This window comes from Labeo rohita, chromosome 17 (assembly GCF_022985175.1).
Source record: "Labeo rohita strain BAU-BD-2019 chromosome 17, IGBB_LRoh.1.0, whole genome shotgun sequence".
Taxonomy (NCBI): domain Eukaryota; kingdom Metazoa; phylum Chordata; class Actinopteri; order Cypriniformes; family Cyprinidae; genus Labeo; species Labeo rohita.
Genome location: NC_066885.1, coordinates 4876302 through 4895078, shown reverse-complemented (window position 1 = coordinate 4895078; position 18777 = coordinate 4876302). Strand labels below are relative to the sequence as shown.

General features: G+C 28.4%; 1 protein-coding gene across 8 annotated transcripts in view; it reads left to right on the top strand.

Annotated features, from left to right (window-relative positions):
- syne1b (spectrin repeat containing, nuclear envelope 1b) overlaps positions 1-18777 on the top strand; it is a 121111-nt gene that overhangs the window by 99419 nt on the left and 2915 nt on the right. For 5 of the 8 annotated variants that reach the window (XM_051133948.1, XM_051133950.1, XM_051133947.1 and 2 more), the window contains 18 exons: positions 426-584; positions 819-985; positions 2460-2622; positions 2701-2888; positions 4510-4660; positions 4736-4918; positions 5002-5139; positions 5222-5413; positions 7071-7404; positions 7556-7624; positions 9640-9782; positions 9894-10020; positions 10247-10458; positions 12652-12852; positions 12960-13088; positions 13174-13386; positions 14683-14775; positions 16836-16894. In XM_051133948.1, the coding sequence (XP_050989905.1) occupies positions 426-584; positions 819-985; positions 2460-2622; positions 2701-2888; positions 4510-4660; positions 4736-4918; positions 5002-5139; positions 5222-5413; positions 7071-7404; positions 7556-7624; positions 9640-9782; positions 9894-10020; positions 10247-10458; positions 12652-12852; positions 12960-13088; positions 13174-13386; positions 14683-14775; positions 16836-16894 (2921 nt within the window). Of the gene's footprint in view, positions 1-120; positions 219-425; positions 585-818; positions 986-2459; positions 2623-2700; positions 2889-4509; positions 4661-4735; positions 4919-5001; positions 5140-5221; positions 5414-7070; positions 7405-7555; positions 7625-9639; positions 9783-9893; positions 10021-10246; positions 10459-12651; positions 12853-12959; positions 13089-13173; positions 13387-14682; positions 14776-16835; positions 16895-18777 lie in introns of those variants that run through there. The other 3 variants (XM_051133949.1, XM_051133945.1, XM_051133946.1) reach the window with 2 other exon arrangements.

The window sequence follows — 18777 nt, the reverse complement described above, 5'->3', positions numbered from 1 at the left end:
GGTACAAAGAAATGCAAAGCACCAGTTTTTAGCTCAAAGTGAAACTTGAATGCAAAGCATGAAGATTTTTGTGCACCCTCTGACTTTGTGGCATCCGGTGCGTGAGCTTAGACACCACAGGATGTGAGCGTACGTTTGATATTTCAGTAGAAAGATTTAACCGTAGGTACAAGCTGTCAGAAACTCTCCATGCATGCTGTATTTTTATTGATGCTCTGGTAAGCATACTTTTTTGTCCTTGCGGGCTGTTTTTTGTCTTTTAGTTTTGAGCATGTGTTTCTATACACTTTACAATTTGCACATTATAAAGATGTGGAAAGTTGCTGTGGCTAGATTTTTAATTTAATCTGCTTAGATTTAGTTTGAACAATCAACCGTCTTTGCAGTTGCTAAAGGTGTATGTTTTTGTGTATTTGTTTGTGCAGTTGTGTCTGCGCATACAGCAGGTGAGCGAGAAGCTGAATGAATGGGCCATCTTCAATGATAAATATAAGGAGCTGTGTGAATGGCTGACGCAAATGGAAAGCAAAGTGTCCCAGAATGGAGACATCAGCATCGAAGAAATGATTGAGAAACTACGAAAGGTAACGATCAAATATTTAGTATGTATATATGGCTTACATGCAAGTTGTAAGTGTCTTAATATAGCATTAACACCAGCTGTAGCTCATATGGTAGTTTGGTGGAAACTGTGGTTTCCAATGATAATCCCTTATTTGTAAGAGGTGTTTGTAGCAACATACCGCTAAACACTCTTTAAAAGCAATTAAAGTTAAACTGGATTTTAGTAACTTGTCCTTGTTTTTTTTGTCCCTCAGGACTATCAGGAGGAGGTGGCAGTGGCTCAGGAGAATAAATATGAGCTCCAGCAACTGGGTGAACGTTTAGCACGTGCCAGTCATGAGAGCAAAGCCTCTGACATCGAACACAAGCTCAGTAAAGTCAACGAACGCTGGCAGCATCTGCTCGACCTCATTGGGGCCAGGTACTGTAACACCCTCCACAGTGTGTTGTGGTTGGCATTATCAGCACTAATTTATGCAATATTTATTGAAAATTCATTTAAAATTAATTAAGGTTTGAATCAGCAGTGTGTTGAGATTGCATTTCCTCTCTCTACTTTAGTATTATTTATATACTATTTATTAGTAGTATTTATTGCTATTTTGAATTAGCTTTTATTTTTATATTTATTTTTATGTTTTTCATTTAAATTTTAGTTTTAGTCATTTTGTTATGTGCTTTTGTCATTTTTATTAGTTTTATTTATTTATATTTAGCTTTGGTTTATTTTTATTTTAGTTTTTCTTTTAGTAATTTTAGTTCGGCTTATTTCACTTAGCTGCCAAAACAACTTTTTTAATTTTAGTTTAAGTTTTCAAGTTACATTTTTTCTTTTCTATTTTTATTTAATTAATTTTTTTGTTTTTCAGAATTTTCATGTTTTGAAAATGATACATAATTTAATTTATATGAAAAGATTTTAGTATAAAACCTTATTTTAGTGTCTTTTTGTCAATTTTTATATTTCTTTTTGTTTTTCATGTAATATTTTTCTTTTCGTTTTGGTCATTTTGTTATGTGCTTTTTTCATTTTTATTAGTTTTTTATATATATATTTAGCGTTGATTTATTTTTATTTCAATTTTAGTTTCAGTTTTAGTCATTTTAGTTCAACTTAGACTTATTTTATTTCACTTAGTTGCCAAAACATAATTTGTCATTTTAGTTTAATTTTTTAAGTTTTTCCTATTTTTTATTTTATTTTATTTTATTTTATTTTTCATAGTTCTCATGTTTTTCAGATGATACATAATATAATAATTTATATGAAAACATTTTGTCATTTTAGTGTCTTTTTGTAAATTGTTACATTTATTTTTATTTTTTTCATTTAAATGTTTTGTTATGTGCTTTTGTCATTTCTATTAGTTTTTTATATTTTTAGTTTATATTTTTTGCTTTGGTTTATTTTTATTTCAGTTTTATTTTATTTTATTTTATTTTATCAATCATTTTCCTGTTTTTAAAATGGTACATAATATAATTTATATGAAAAGATTTTATTTGTTGTGTTATTTCACTATTGTGGACTAACTATTATTGTTATTATTATTGTTATGTTTAATTAGTTTTTATTTTTATATTTCCTGTTTCCATTTTAAAGTTGGTTTTAATAAGTTTTAATAATTTAATTTTGTTTTTTGTTTTTTTTTTGTAATATTTATTTGTCTCTTTTTATGTCAATATTACAAGTTGAGATAAAGTTTGTTCATATTTTATTTTATTTTATTTTATTTTATTTTATTTCAGTTTTTCTCTTTATTTCAAGTAATGAAAATGTTTATGTTTTTAGTTTCAGCGAACTATAATAACCCTGATATAAAAATAGTACACGGTATATAGATGTAGACATTTGTGAAATTGTGAAAAAGATGACATTTTCTGTGTTTATTCAGGGTGAAGAAGCTCCGGGAGACTTTAGTGGCCGTTCAGCAGTTGGATAAGAACATGAACAGTCTGCGCTCTTGGCTCGCCCACATTGAGACCGAACTGTCCCGTCCCATCGCTTACGACACCTGCGACTACCAGGAGATCCAGAGGAAATTGGATCTACAGCAGGTATGTACATATACACTGCATTCAAAAACCATTTTGTGTGTTTCTGTCAGAAAAACATAATTTTTGTCTTTCATTCAGGAGCTGCAGAGAGACATCGAGAAGCACAGTACAGGTGTGGCGTCTGTGCTGAACCTGTGTGAGGTTTTGCTGCACGACTGTGACGCGTGTGCTACGGACGCCGAGTGTGACTCCATCCAACAGGCCACACGCAGCCTGGACCGTCGCTGGAGGAGCATCTGTGCCATGTCCATGGAGAGGAGACTCAAGTATGACCTGTGAACCACTGAAGCGCATACATACACTTTGTCTGCAGTGCAATGCTGCTTGTAGCATACTTTGTACTATTTCTATATAATACCTATTTTATTAGTGTTCAGTAACCAGTTGTTTAGCTTTTTTTGTGTTAAATGTATATCTTGTAATATAGTTAATATTTGATATTAACCTGAAAACTAGTTTGCAGTTGAGTGCATTACATTGTGGGATACAGTGTGCTTACTTGTATACCGCACATTTTGGCAAGAGCACCAGGTCATTCTGAGGATTTTATCTGTTTTTGCATAAAATGTGTGAAGGATACATATTTCATACTGTAGAATATAGAATAAGTAGTATGGAAGTATAACTTTCTGAATGTTAGTGTTGTTTTAGTAATATTTTTTAGTTTTTATTAACATTTTAAATTACCTTTTATTTTTATAGTTTAATTTTTTGTTTAGTTTTAGTTTGAGGTTTAGGGATTTTGCTATGTGTTATCTTTTTATTTGTTTTTTTTATATATATATTTATATTTAGCTTTGATTTATTTATATTTCTAGTTTTCGTTTTACTAATTTTAGTACTTAAATTTATTATAACAATTTTATTTGTATTTGATTTAGTTGTCAAAGCAACATTTCTACATTTTCTATATTTTTTTATTTTATTTTATTTTTTTATTTTAATTTATTTATTTATCTAATTAATGAAAATTATTTTTAGTAGTTGTAGTTATACTTTTAGTTCATGATAACAGTGCTAAATATACCTTAAATATACCTGTTCATGTGCTTAATGACAAATTCAAACCTAAATTTGCTCATTATTTTATTTTTATTTTATTTTATTCTGATTTTTTGTTGTTGTTGTTGTTGTTGTTATTTGATCTATTTCAGCTTTAATGTTTTATTTTTAATTTTATTTTTAATAGTTTAATACAATAATTGTGCTAATTGACAAATTGAAACCTAAATTTTGCTAAATTTTATATTTTTATTTTTAATTGCAGCTTTATTTCAGTTATTTTTTTTATTTCTTTTTAGTTTAATAGTTTATTTTTGTAATAATTTTATACAATAATTGTGCTGAATGACAAATGTGAACCTAATTTTGTTTTCATCTATTTTGGCTTTATTTCAATTAATGACTTTTTGTTGTTGTTGTTGTTTTATAGTTTCTTTTTTTTAAATAATTTTATAACATAATTGTGCTGAATGACAAATGTAAACCTAAATTTCGCACATTTTTATTTTAATTTATTTTATTATTTAATCTATTTCAGCTTTTCAAAAAATTACATTTTTTAGTTTATTACTTTATTTTTTAATAATTTTATGCAATAATTGTACTGAATGACGAATTTAAACCTAAATTTTGCTCATTTTTATGTTTTATTTTTATGTTATTTCATCTATTGCAGATTTATTTCAATTAATGATTTTTTAGTTTAATATTTTCTCATTTAGTAATTTTAAACAATAATTGTGCAAAATGACCGATTTAAACCTAAATTTGGCTCATTTCTGTTTTCTGAAATATATCTTTTAGCTTTATTGCAGCTGAATTGTTTTAATTGTATATAATAATTGTGCTAAATAAATTTAAACCTAAATCTTGCTTATCTGAAAGGATTGAGGAGACGTGGCGTCTCTGGCAGAAGTTTCTCGATGACTACACCCATTTTGAGGAGTGGCTCATGGTGTCGGAGAAGACGGCCGCGCTGCCAAACTCTTCAGGTGTCCTTTACACTGTTGCCAAAGAGGAGCTCAAGAAATTTGAGGTGAGATTCATCCAAATTGAATACATTTATTATTGTTCATCAGATTTATGATAATAACGCTCTGTGCTTTTGTAGACGTTCCAGCGGCAGGTGCATGAAAGTTTGACACAGCTGGAGCTGATCAACAAACAATACCAGCGATTGGCTCGTGAGAATCGCACCGATGCGGCCTGTAGTTTGCGAGAAATGGCCCACAATGCCAACCAGCGCTGGGATAACCTACAGAGACGAGTGTCATCCGTCCTACGCAGGCTTAAGGTACAGATCTGTTTGATTAGTTTTATGTTATATTATATTATGTTATATATTATATTATATTGTATTACATTATTCCACCACAGCACTTTATAACTCAGAGGGAGGAGTTTGAGACGGCACGAGACTGTATCCTGGTCTGGTTGACGGAGATGGACTTGCAGTTAACCAACATTGAGCATTTCTCAGAGTGTGACGTCCAGGCCAAAATCAAACAGCTGAGGGTACGTCTCTGGCCTTTATTAATGCATGTGTTGTCCATATCTCCTGTGTCATTATCTTATGTTGGTCTTCTTTTCCACTCAGGCGTTCCAGCAGGAGATCACTCTGAACACAGCCAAGATTGACCACATATTCCAGCAGGGTGAGGCTCTACTGGAAAAGAGTGAGCCGATAGATGCTGCTGTGATTGAGGAGGAGCTTGAAGAACTGCAGCGTTACTGCCAGGAAGTGTTTGGACGTGTGGAACGCTACTACAAGAAACTTATACGATTACCGGTAGGTTTAATATACCAGATGCTTTTTTCTGACTGATATTGGAGTTCTTTTATTGATGTTTACATTTGTTTCTTTGTTTTTTGTTTTTGTTTTACTGGTTTGTTTATATTTATATTTATGTATGTTTATGTTTATTTATTTATTTTAATATCTATATGTACCATTTTTTATTTATATTTACCTTTGTGTATGTTTACATTTTTATTTATCTATTTATTCATTCATTCATTCTATTTTATTATTTATTTACCTTTTGTTTACTTTATTTATTTTTGTATTTATATGTACAGTTTTCTTTATAGTTACCCTTTTATGACTTTATGTATTTTTGTATTTGTTAATTGTTTACTCGTTTATTTATTTATTAGATTTTTTTCATATTTGTTTATATTTATCTTTTTATTTATAATTACCTTTGTGTGTTTACATTTTTATTTATCTGTTTATTTATTCATTCATTCTATTTTATTATTTTATTTTATTATTTATTTACCTTTGTTTACCTTATATATTTTCATATTTATATGTACAATTTTCTTTCTATTTACCCTTTTATGACTATATATATTTTTATATTTATTAATTATTTACTCGTTTATTTATTTATTAGATTTTTTTCATATTTGTTTATATTTATCTTTTTATTTATATTTACCTTTGTGTATGTTTACATTTTTATTTACCTATTTATTCATTCTATTATTTTATTTTATTATTTATTTACCTTTTGCTTACCTATTTATTTGTTTACATTTATTTGTTTGTTTAAATGTATCTTTATGTATGTTTACATTAATTAATTAATTAATTTATGTAATATTTATCTATACAATTTTTATATTTATTTATTTAAATATTTATATGTTCCATTTTATTTATATGTACCCTTTTATTTATGACTTCCTTTATATATTTTTATATTTATTAATTATTTACTCTTTCACTCATTTTTTAGATTTTTTTGTTTAACTTTTAGTTATAATTAACTTTGTGTAAGTTTACATTTTTATTTATCTATTTATTCATTCATTTTATTTTATAATTTTATTTTACTTATTTATCTTTTGTTTACCTTTTATTTATTTTTACATTTTTTGTTTATTTGTTTATATTTTATATTTATCTTTATGCATGACTTTATCTGTATATTTATGTATTCATTTATTTATTTGATTTTTATTTGTTTATATTTGTCTTTCTATTTATATTTACCTTGTTTTGATGTTAAAAATTGCATTTTTATTTTTTTCATTCATTTATTTTTTAGTTCAATATTTATTTATATTTACCTTTTATTTAACTTTATTTATTCATGCATTCATTTTTTTATTTTTTTTTCATATTTGTTTATATTTGTCTTTTTATTTATATTTACCTTTGTGTAAATTTACGTTTTTGTTTTTTATTCATTCATTTATTTTATTTTATTTTATTTTAATATTTATTTATATCTACCTTTTATTTGTTAATTTATTTATTTATTATTTTCATATTTAAATGTGCCATTTTAATTTATATTGGCTTTTTTTCTTTTTTTTGTTTATATTTATTCATTTTCATTGATTCATCTTCAGTCATTTTACATGCATGTATTTAGTTTAGCCTTAGTTAAAGGTTTAGTCAAGGTTTCTCAAAAATCTTCTTCTTCTTTATCTAGCTCACAGACGATGAACATGACGTCTCGTACTCGGACCGGGAGTTTGATCTGGACGAGCCTGTTGACTTATCCAGCTTTCCATGGAGTGAGCGTCTGGGCGATGGTTTTCTCTCCCCTCTGCCTTCATCCAGTCGCTCTGCGTCACTAGCCGCTCCTCTACGGGCCGAACGCTCTGGCCGAGACACTCCAGCCAGCGTGGACTCCATCCCTCTGGAGTGGGACCACGATTACGACCTGAGCCGGGGTCTGGAGAGCGCCAGCAGAGCCTTGTCCTCCGAACCAGGAGACCAGGGAGAGGACGGATACCTGCAGGGTTCAGCATCCGCCCTCTCAGGTCAGTGTGGGGACTTCAGGCCCATAAACAGAATAAGAGGGTGTAAATGAAACCTAATGAAGGTCTGAAACTGGTGGTTGTAGCGGAAGTGTTTAGTGTGGTTCAGCATTCAATCATGTTTGTATTGTATGCATGTATATGTTTCTTTCAGATGTAGTGATTCCCGAGAGTCCTGAGGCATATCTAAAACTTACTGAGCAAACTCTGAGGTCCAGCGCTGGTAGGCAACAGCAGTCAGAAATCTGAGACTCACTTACTAGTCTGTTGCCTGAGATTGTGATCTTTAGTTCCTACTCACAAACCGAATCAAAGCACAGAGCCACGTGCTGCGACCATCGGCTGTGTTTTCTAACCCTTCTCTTTTGATTTATGTTGCTAACTATGATAATGTTTGCATGTAGTGTCACAGGTTGATGCCCACTGAGTTCACTCTGGTCTTCATTCTTGGTTTCTAATGCTTTTGGATTTGCCAAATCAACAGCATTACTCACAGTACTTTACAATCAGAGCAAAATGTGAATTACAAATGTCAATAAATTATTACATTAGAAAAATCCAAATCCAAATTCAATGAAAAATATGGATTTTTTTTTAACAGTCAAAAGGGGTCTAAAGGAAGAATTTCACATATAATTTTAATCCAAAATCAAAGAACATGTTTTGCAAAAAGAAAATAAAGCCTATTATTGGACCAATTTAAATGTCTTTGAAAATTTAAATTATAAAGCAGTTTTCCCCATTAAAATCTCCATTTTTTTCTAAATTCATTAAATTCTCATTACTGTTAAACATCAGAATTATTTTTTTGTAATTAGATTCACATGACTGCACTTTTTTTCTCTATTATAGTAAAACATATAGCAGTCTTTTATTTAATTGGTTTATCTAATGTTATTTATACTATAATATCGTATTTATTAATATTCTAAATTATTACTTATTTTCAGTTTTCATTTTAATAGTGTAAGTTGTAGTTATTTAATGTGTTTTTGTCGTTTTATTAGTTTTTATTTAGCTTTCAGAATTCTTTTTTGTTTTGGTCATTTTAATGCTTTATACTTATTTTATTTCAGTTATTGTCAAGGCCCCATTTCTTGTTTTTAATTAAGTTTAGCTTTTTCATGTAATATTTATATTTTATTTTATTTCAACTGTATTTCAGTTAATAAAAATAAATGAAGTAATTTAATAAATAAAATATTCGTAAAATAAATAAATACATTTTTAAACAAAACACAATTTAAACTTTTTTTATTTTTACATCACAGTAACGAGAAAGGAAATATTCTGCTATGTGTTTAATTGTCATGAAAATTTGTTAAAAAAATTACCATAAACATTTCTTATTTCTTATTTGACAATATGTTAAAAATGCAAAAAAAAACAAAAAGCAAAAAAAAAAAAAAAACAGAATTGCCAAAAACTATTAGTTTTCATTTAGCTTGAATTAATTTTTGTTTTGGTCATTTTAGTACTTTAAACTTATTTTATTTTACAGTTGTCAAGGCAACATTTCTTATTTTTAATTAAATTTAGTCTTTTCATCTAATATTTATTTAATTTTATTTCTATTTCAACTTCATTTCAGTTAATAAATAATAAATAGATCAATTTTTTTTAGTTTAACAAAACTGGTTTGAATTAACTTTTTTGTATTTTTAAAAATATACAATTAAAACTGATTTTTTGCAGCACAGTAATGAGAATGGAAATATTCTGTTATGTGTTTAATTGGCATGAAAATGTTAAAAATGCAAAATATATATATAATAAAACAATGAAAAAAAAAACAGATTTCAGAACTCACACAAGTGAGCATCTCAAACTGCCAAATATCAGCCAATTAATTTAAGTCTATCACTATCAAATTTATATTATACCTTGCTTATTAGAAATTATTTTCTAACTTCGAACACAGTTGTCTTTCTTGTAAGTTAGAAAATAATTCCTAATTGAAGTGCCTGGATAAATAAGAGTGAACAAACTTTTTTGTGCAGTATTAAAGTCAAGCTGTGCAAATATTCACTCTGATTGTAAACTGCTTTGACTAATGATACATTTGATTAGAAGCACCTAATATGGTTTGACTAATGAGAAAGCAATCATGTGACGTCCATCTCTTGATCATGCACCGCATCAGGCCTGAGAAAGAGAACGCGGTTCCACTGTGCTGTTTCAAACGCAGCTCAGAGTTGTTTTTCCTCCATTAATAACTGTTGTGGTGTTCCTCTACAGGTGACACTGGATCACTAGAGACTCACATCAGACAGCTGGATAAAGTGCTCAACACCAGCTGCTTCCATCTGCAGCAGACGGAGAACATCATACGCAGCCGAACTCCCACCGGCCCCGAGCTGGATGCCACCTACATGGGATATGTGAGTAATAATCCTACTGTTCCTTTAGTAAAAATACACTTTAAGCTGTTTGAATAAGAAAGTATTTGTTAAATGAATAAAAACACTTTTTGTTTTATGTTATTCTCTCAGATGCGTCTTCTAGAAGAATGTCGTGGCAGTATAGACGCAGTAAAGCGAGTGGGATTCGAGCTGAAAGATGAGGAAGACAAGATAACAGGTTTCATCAACCCCAACAGCTCAGAGTCACAAACTTCAGGTATAAAAAAAATATTATACTGAGCCATGCAATCTTAAAACTTCTCATTACAACTAATACTGGTAGTATATAGGCCATGGAGAAAAAGAGCGGAGTATAAATGATATGTGTTGCATAAAAGATTTGATATTTAATGTAATAATTTTTGTTATTGTTATTGATTGAAGTTGCTATCCTGGGTAACCCAGATGCACTCAGAAGGAGTTTGTTGTGTTGTGTTGTGCAGGTGTGATCGAGCGCTGGGAGCTGCTGCAGGCTCAGGCTCTCAGTAAAGAGATGCGCATGAAGCAGAACATGCAGCAGTGGCAGCAGTTCAACTCTGACCTGAACAGCATCTGCAGCTGGCTGGACCAGGCAGAAGAAGAGCTGGAGCAGCAGCGGGGACTGGACCTCAGCACGGACATACAGACCATCGAGATCCGCATCAAGAAACTCAAGGTCAGACACGACAGTGCTGTTAAACTAAAACTGATATTAAAAAACTAACAGTAATCGAAATAAAGATTAAATAAAATATAAAATGAAAAACATTACGTTGAACAAAAGTCAAAGTGCTGAAATTTAACATAAAACTGAAATAAATCTTAATAAAAGATATTAAATTACATGTAATTATATAATAAAAATGAAAAAAACATGAAAAAAATGAAAAAAAACAACAAAAATATAATAATTAAAAATAATAAAAATAAATAAATATTTTTAGTTTAATAAAACTGGTTTAAATTGGCATTTTTAAAAATGCACAATTTAAACAGTGTTTTTTGCATCACAGTATTGAGAATGAAAATATTATGTTATGTGTTTAATTGGCATGAAAATATGTTAAAAAAAAAAAAACAGAATTGCCAAAAACTTTAGTTTTTATTTAGCTCGAATTAATTTTTTGTTTTGGTCATTTTAATACTTTAAACTTATTTTATTTCAGTTATTTGTCAGTTAGTTGTTGATTTAATTAATTAAGTTTAGCTTTTTCATCTAACATTTCTATTTAATTTAATTTTAAACTTCATTTCAGTTAATAATAATGCATCACAGTAATGAGAATGAAAATATTGTGTTACATGTTTAATTGCCATGAAAATATGTTAAAAATGCAATATATATATAAAACTTTTTTTTTTTGTAATTTAAATAAAATAAAATATAATTGTTAATGAAAGACCTCAACTTAACTTAAATAAAAACTAAAAATGTTGGCCTTGGCAACTAACTAAAATAAATAAGCTTAGGGTTGAATGACTAAACTAACTAAATCTAAAACTGAAATAAAAATAACTTAAAGCTTTATATAAATAAATAAATAAAAAAAATAGTAATTACAATTAAGATTGCTAGAACTGAACAAAAATTAAAATAAAAACTGAAAATGTAAAAATAAAAAAATAAATAAATACTGTAACAGTACATAAGTAATACTAAAATAACACTAATGCCATGATATTCTTTGAACCACTGTTATCGTTTGTAAAGGTTAGCGTTTGCTGTGTTTTATTTTTTGTTGGTTGTCCAATTTAAACGTAAAAACCTAAAACCTAACAGAATCGTACAAATCATTTTCAGTAATTGAAATAAATCTGGAATAAAATCTAAATATTAGATGAAAAACTTAAACTTGAACAACCTGAAATTGAAAATGAAAAAAGTTACTTTAACAACTAAAAAATGTGCTTAAGTTAAAAAACTTAAATTGCTAAAACTGAAATAAAATATCAAACTAATAATAAAAAACACAAAAAAAGCACATAACAAAGTTACTTGCAATAAAATAATAAAATTTAAAATATAAAAATAAAAGGTAATTCAGAATTTAAAAAATACTGCAATAGTATATAAATAATACTAAAGTAACACTAAAGCCATGATATTCTTTGAACTATTGTTATTTGTAAGGGTTAACATTTTCTTTGTTTTATTGTTTGTTGGTTGTCCAACTTTACATTAAAAACCTAAACAGAACTAACTTCTAAAGTCATTTTCAGTAATTGAAATAAGTCTAAAATAAAATCTAAATATTAGAGGAAAAACATAAGCTTTAAAAAATTTAAATTAATAATATGAAATGTTACTATAACAACTAACTGAAATAAATGAATTTAAGATAAAATACTAAAATACTAACTAAAAAGTTAAAAAAAAAAATGCTGAAATAAAGTAAAGCTAAACACAAATATTAATATACCAAAAAAAACTAATAAAAATGACAAAAGCACATACCAAAATTACTTTTATTTTATTTTATTTTATTGTTTACTTTTATTATTACTATTAATTATTATTTAAAAAAAATTAATAAAAAAATAAAAGGTCATTCAGAACATTAATAAATACTGAGTAATACTAAAATAACAATAATGTTATGATATTCTTTGAATCACTGTTATTGTTTGTAAGGGTTAGAGTTTTCTTTGTTTTATTGTTTGTTGGTTATTCGATTTAAACTTAAAAACCTTAAATGAAATTATCTAATAAAACTATTAAAAATCATTTTCAGTAATTGAAATAAATATATTTTCAGAAGGCCTGTTATCGTTTATAATTGTTTGTGTTTCCTTGTTTTATTGTTTGTTGGTTGTCCAGCTTGTTTATCATTGTAGTTTGGCATTGACACTTTTCTGTATTGACATGCAGGAGTTGCAGAAGGCTCTGGATAAGCGCAAGGCCATCGTGCTGTCCATTAACCTCTGCAGCGCCGAGTTTGTGCAGTCGGACAGCGAGGAGGCGCGAGACCTGCAGCGACGGCTGAAGGAGATGAACAACCGCTGGGAGCGTCTCGGCAGCTCTCTGGACGAGTGGAGGAACGCGCTCCAGCACGCACTCATGCAGTGCCAGGCAAGAAACACCTACCGACATCTCATGCTGAAGCTGTTATAAGAACGTGCCTTCTGCCTTCATAAATGGTTAAGGGTTAAAATCACAAATCTCTTCCTTATCTTCAGGACTTCCATGAGATGAGTCACGGTCTCCTTCTGTGGCTGGAGAACATCGATCGCAGGAGGAATGAGATCATCCCGATTGACCCCACTCAGGACACTGACACCCTACAGGAGCATCACAAAACGCTTCTGGTAAATGATTTCGCTTTTCTGTTTGTACAGTGTTTAGGTTACAACTTGCTCTGCTTGTTTCATTTAATTACTGACTGTTTAACAGATAATCCGTCGGGAGTTGCTGGACACGCAGTTGAAGGTGGCGTCCCTGCAGGACATGTCTCTTCAGCTGCTCGTTCACTCGGAAGGCAGTGACTGTCTGGAAGCCAAGGAGAAGGTGCATGTGATCGGGAACCGTCTCAAGCTGTTGCTGAAGGAGGTGACGAGAGACATCAGAGAGCTGCAGAAGGCCCTGGACATCAGCAGTAGTCAGCAGGTGAGTTACTGACTGCCAATACTGTCACATACATATTGATGCTCAAAATTTGACCAAAATGACATTAGTGCCTGGAAACATGAAAATAATGTCATGCAAATAAATTCATTTATCCAAATGTTTCTAAATCAGTGGTTCTCAACTAGGAGAAGCATTGTCCGCAGGATGACTTAAAATTATATAAATTATCATTATTGTTATTATTATTATTAATAGTTAAAATTAAAATAATCTCACTTTAAATGCAGGAAAACAAACAAGAAATCAAATGTAAACTGAAAAAAACTTTTTTCTCTAAAATTTTTATTGTAAAATAATGCAATACAAGAGTTCTTGAAACTTGAATTATGATTTTTTTTTACTATTACTCTTACTTTTTTTTTTTCTTTGGACGACTATTATTATATGTAAAAGTTAGTGTTTTCTTTGTTTTATTGTTTATTCGTTGTCCGATTTTAAACTTAAAAACCTTAAAACAAAACTAAATTAAACTGTCTAATAAAACTATTAAAAGTCATTTTCAGTAATTGAAACAAGTCTAAAACTAAATGTAAATATGAGTTGAAATTACATTTAATTAAATTAAAGTTAAAATACTAAAATTCAAAAAAGTTGAATGCATTGTGATTTATTGACCTTTTTTAGGTAATTCTATAACCTATAATAATTAATGAATGATGAAATATAAATTACTTATTATTATATTATATTATATTATATTTAAAATGACACAGATACCTTTTTTAGGTGATTCTATAACCTATATTAATTAGTAAATAATGAAATATAAATTACTGAATATTATATTATATTATATTTAAAATGACACCAATACCTTTTTAAGTTAATTATATAACTTATGTTAAATAGTAAATAATGAAATATAAATGACTGTATATTATATTATATTATATAGAGAGCCTTTGAATATTGTTTTGGTAGCCTTTATGCCAAAAAGGATGATGTTGAAATAGTTTTTTATTTTTATATTTCCTGTTTTCTTTTTAATTTCGATTTTAATTTCAATTTCAATTTTTTTTTTCAAGTTTTTAGTAATTTAGTTGTTGTTTCTCATATATATGTGTGACCACCATTTGTATTCATTTATATTTTTATGTTCTAAAATAAAATAAAATAGAAAGTTAAAGTTAAGTTTTTATTTTAATTTCGAGTACTTTCTCTTTTTTTCTTCTTTTTTTAAATTTAATGATAATAACTCTAATTTGCTGTCTGTCTAGTTTACGTTTTCTCACACTCTCTTTCTCCAATCCTCCACATCACACACAATCTCTGTAGGACTTGTCATCTTGGTCGTCCGCTGATGAGTTGGACACTTCCGGTTCCCTGAGCCCCGTGTCTGGACGCAGCACTCCCAGTCGCCAGCGATCGGTAACACATCACCCTCATGTTCTGTTGGGCCCTTCAGAGATCAGTGTTTGCTTGTCACGTTGAGCTGATAGTTTGACACTTGAATATCCCTGGAACTTGGCCTCCAAAACACACTTGACACCTTATTAGTATATTGCTTAGAGTTCCTCCAAAACTCAGGACCTTCCCAGCATGCTCTCCTCTAATGCAAGAGCCGAATCAGAACTGGAGATGTGATTCGTCCCTGTTGTGTTTCTACATCATTTTGATTGATCCAAGTGCGTTTTACATCATTGAAACAACTAGTCACACCCATATCACACTCCTCAATTCTGGCTTGATTTGTTCCTTCATCATTTTCCCATATTCATGTTTATTCTAGATTCCCACACTGTAGTCGTCAAGGAATACTGGTTCTATAAAAAAAACAAAAACATGTCCAGGTCATATTTAACCTCAAAATTAAAAGAATAAAATATGAATTTATATTTAGCATGAAAAAGATTAAGTCTTTTTGGTCCATTAACATTTTAATTATTATAATGATTATAAACAAGATAATGGCATTAAAGCATATTTTCCCGTCAAATTATTATTTTTTAAGAATTCTCATCAGATTATCAGATTATAATAATACAAAGATAATGACATTAAAGCATGCTTTCCCTTAAATTATTACTGTAATGCATCCAGATGTTTTATTTTATTTAATAAAAATAATAATAATTTTTCTGTTTTTTTATTTTATTTTTAAGAATTCTCATCAGATTCTCACTACAATAATACAATGAATCATAAATCTACAAACTATCACTGTGATTTAGGTAATATTTAAATTATTATAATAATTAAAATTATTATATAAATTATTATTAAAAATATAATTGAAAAAGTATAATATTGTTTGTGTGTGCATGTATATATACACATTTATATTTAAAGCCTTTCATGCTGCTTAGTTTTTGTTTGCAATATTTATATTTAATAATAATATAATATTGTGTATATAATAATAATAATAATAATAAAAATAAAATTAAACCATTTTAAATGCCATGCTATTTTATTTTATTTTAGCCATTATAATGCACATATAATAAGATAATGATATTAAAGCACATTTTCCCCTCAAATAATTACCTTAAAGCATCCATTATTATAAAATTATTCTAAAAAATATTATAATAATTTTAAAAAAGTATATTGTTTGTGTGTGTGTACATATTTATATTTAAAGCTCGTCATGCTACTTAATTTTTGTTTGCAATATTTAAAATAATTAGTAATAATATAATATTGTGTATATAATAATAATAATAATAATATAATAATAATAATAATAAAATCATTTTAAAGGCCATGCTATTTTATTTTATTTTAGCCATTATAATGCACATATAATAAGATAATGATATTAAAGCACATTTTCCCCTCAAATTATTACCATAATGCATCCATTATTATAAAATTATTCTAAAAAAATTATAATAATTTTAAAAAATATATATAATATTGTTTGTGTGTGAGTGTGTATACATATTTATATTTAAAGCTTGTCATGCTACTTAATTTTTGTTTGCAATATTTAAAAGAATTAGTAATAATATAATAATGTGTATATAATATTAATAATAAATAGCTAATAATAAAATAATACACTCTAAAGCCCATGCTATTTATTGATGTATTTATTTACTTTTTTTGCCATTATAATGCACATATAATAAGATTTTTTCCTGCATTGTGGCCTTTATGTAATACATAAATGCATGGGCAAAATATGACCAGTGACATGTTCTTGGTAGATTTTAAGATTCAGTCTCAGAAATCCAAAGAAATGTCTGAAATGAGCTTAAAACTTCCTCAAAGCCCTTTGAAAACGGCCCTTGTTGGCAAGGTGTTTTCTCTGAGAAGGGTGTCGTGAAGAACCAGTTTCTTTGTCTTCATAGAGGTGCTGTCACTCCCTCATTTGGTTTTGTTGGTGCTCTTCTTTTTTGGGTTCTTTCATCAGTAGCTTTGTATTTATTTGCCTGGACTGAAACATTCTTTCTTTCTTTTACCCCCCTGTTCATTGCAAACAGCCACGGGGCAAAAGTAGTCTGTCACAGCCCGGAGCCTGTGTGAGCAGTCCACTTCACAGGTACCTTTCTCCTGGTTTCTAGAACACTCGGAAGATAATGGAACTCAACCCATGAGCTGACCGTAGACCGCTAGCGCTTATGGCTCTGGGTTGACCCCTAAGTGGACAATGTCCTACAAACCAGACAGACCATGCAGTGCTGAAGTATTAGCAACTTACAGGCTCATGCTGATGACTTCCATCATCTTCTGTGATTCTAGACACTGCTCAGGATAGGGAGCTGAGATAGACACTACTAAGGGAGCTCATGCACCAGACCAAACCTATTTTTCGGCTGTAAATATGGATGTGCTAGGCTGCTTGCTGCTGAGCCGTTTATTTTTCTTGTCTATTCAGCAAGCGTCTGCAATGAACAATCTTGGCAACGGTTTCTCTTTCACTTTTCCTCTCTCTGGTGTGTCACATCTGCTCTTTCACCGACTAATCAATCATCTTCTCCCTCCTCCAATCTGCCATCCGTGCAGTTTGATGACATGCTAGAGAAACATGACTCTGCATTACAGACACTCAATGTCACGACTCTTCTGATAGAAGCAAAAAAAAATTGGATTTTCCATATGTCAGCATGTAGTGGGTTATGATGAAATTACAACAAGATGTTTTAATTGTAGAATAAGTTTAATAATGATAATATATTCTTTTAATACAAGATAATTGAAACGAGCAGCAAAATCTGGTTTACCATCATATGTCAGCATTAAATGTGGTTATTCACAATTTTTTGTAGTGGATCATAGAGAAATTGTGAAAGGTTTTTATTATTATTAATATATTTTTTTATTTAAATCTTAATTATATAAGATAGTGTTTTAAAATAATTAAGGTAAATAAAATAAGTTAAAAAATTAAGTTTCAAAAATATGTTTTTTTTATTTAAATCTTAATTATATAAGATAATTCTTAAGATTAAAAAAATGTTATAGTTAGGAGAATTGTTTCGATTCATAAATATAGGTAATGCCAATATGTCCCCTTTATAGATACATATTCACAATATAATTACCACACTATAATACCTTTTTTTTTTATTATAGAATGTTTAAAAATATTTTTAATATTAAACGTGGTTATTCACAAATAGCTGTTTTGTAGTTTATCATGGTGAAAATACAAGAAGTTTATTTATTATAAAATAATTAAGTTTAATAATAATATATTTTTTTATATTTATATTTAATTCTTTATATTATGAAAGAATTGTGTATTATTAAGATAATTGTTTATTATAAATCTGTTATCCTATTAATCTAGACATAATCCCAGATGCATATTCACATTAGAATTGCCACATTGTAAGAAAAATATTTTTTATTATAGAATGTTAAAAAAATATTATTTTTTTTGTATTAAACATGGATATTTACAAATACCTGTTTTGTAGTTTATAATGGTAAAATTACAATATGTTTATTATAAAATAATTAAGTTTAATAGTAATATTTTTTTGTAAAATAATTGTTTATAATTAAGTTTATAATTATATATTTTTATTATAAGTCTTAAGTTATAAGTTATTATAAGTTTTATAATTAATAATAATAAAATAAAAATATATTTTTATTGTAGAATGCTAAAAATATATTATTTAATTATTATTATTATTATTATTATTATTATTATTATTATTTTGTAGTGGATCAAAGTGAAATTTATAAAATAATTTTCATAATAATATATTTTTTAAGTTTGTTTATAATTAAGATAATTGTTGATTATAAGTCTGTTCAGTTGTCCTAATAGTATTAGATGTAATGCCATTATGTCCCCTTTAAACATGCATGTTCACAGAAGAATTACCAAATTATGCTAGAATAATTTATTTTAGGTCATTTAATTTAATTTAATTTATAAAATACAATTAAAAGACAATTGTTAAAATAATT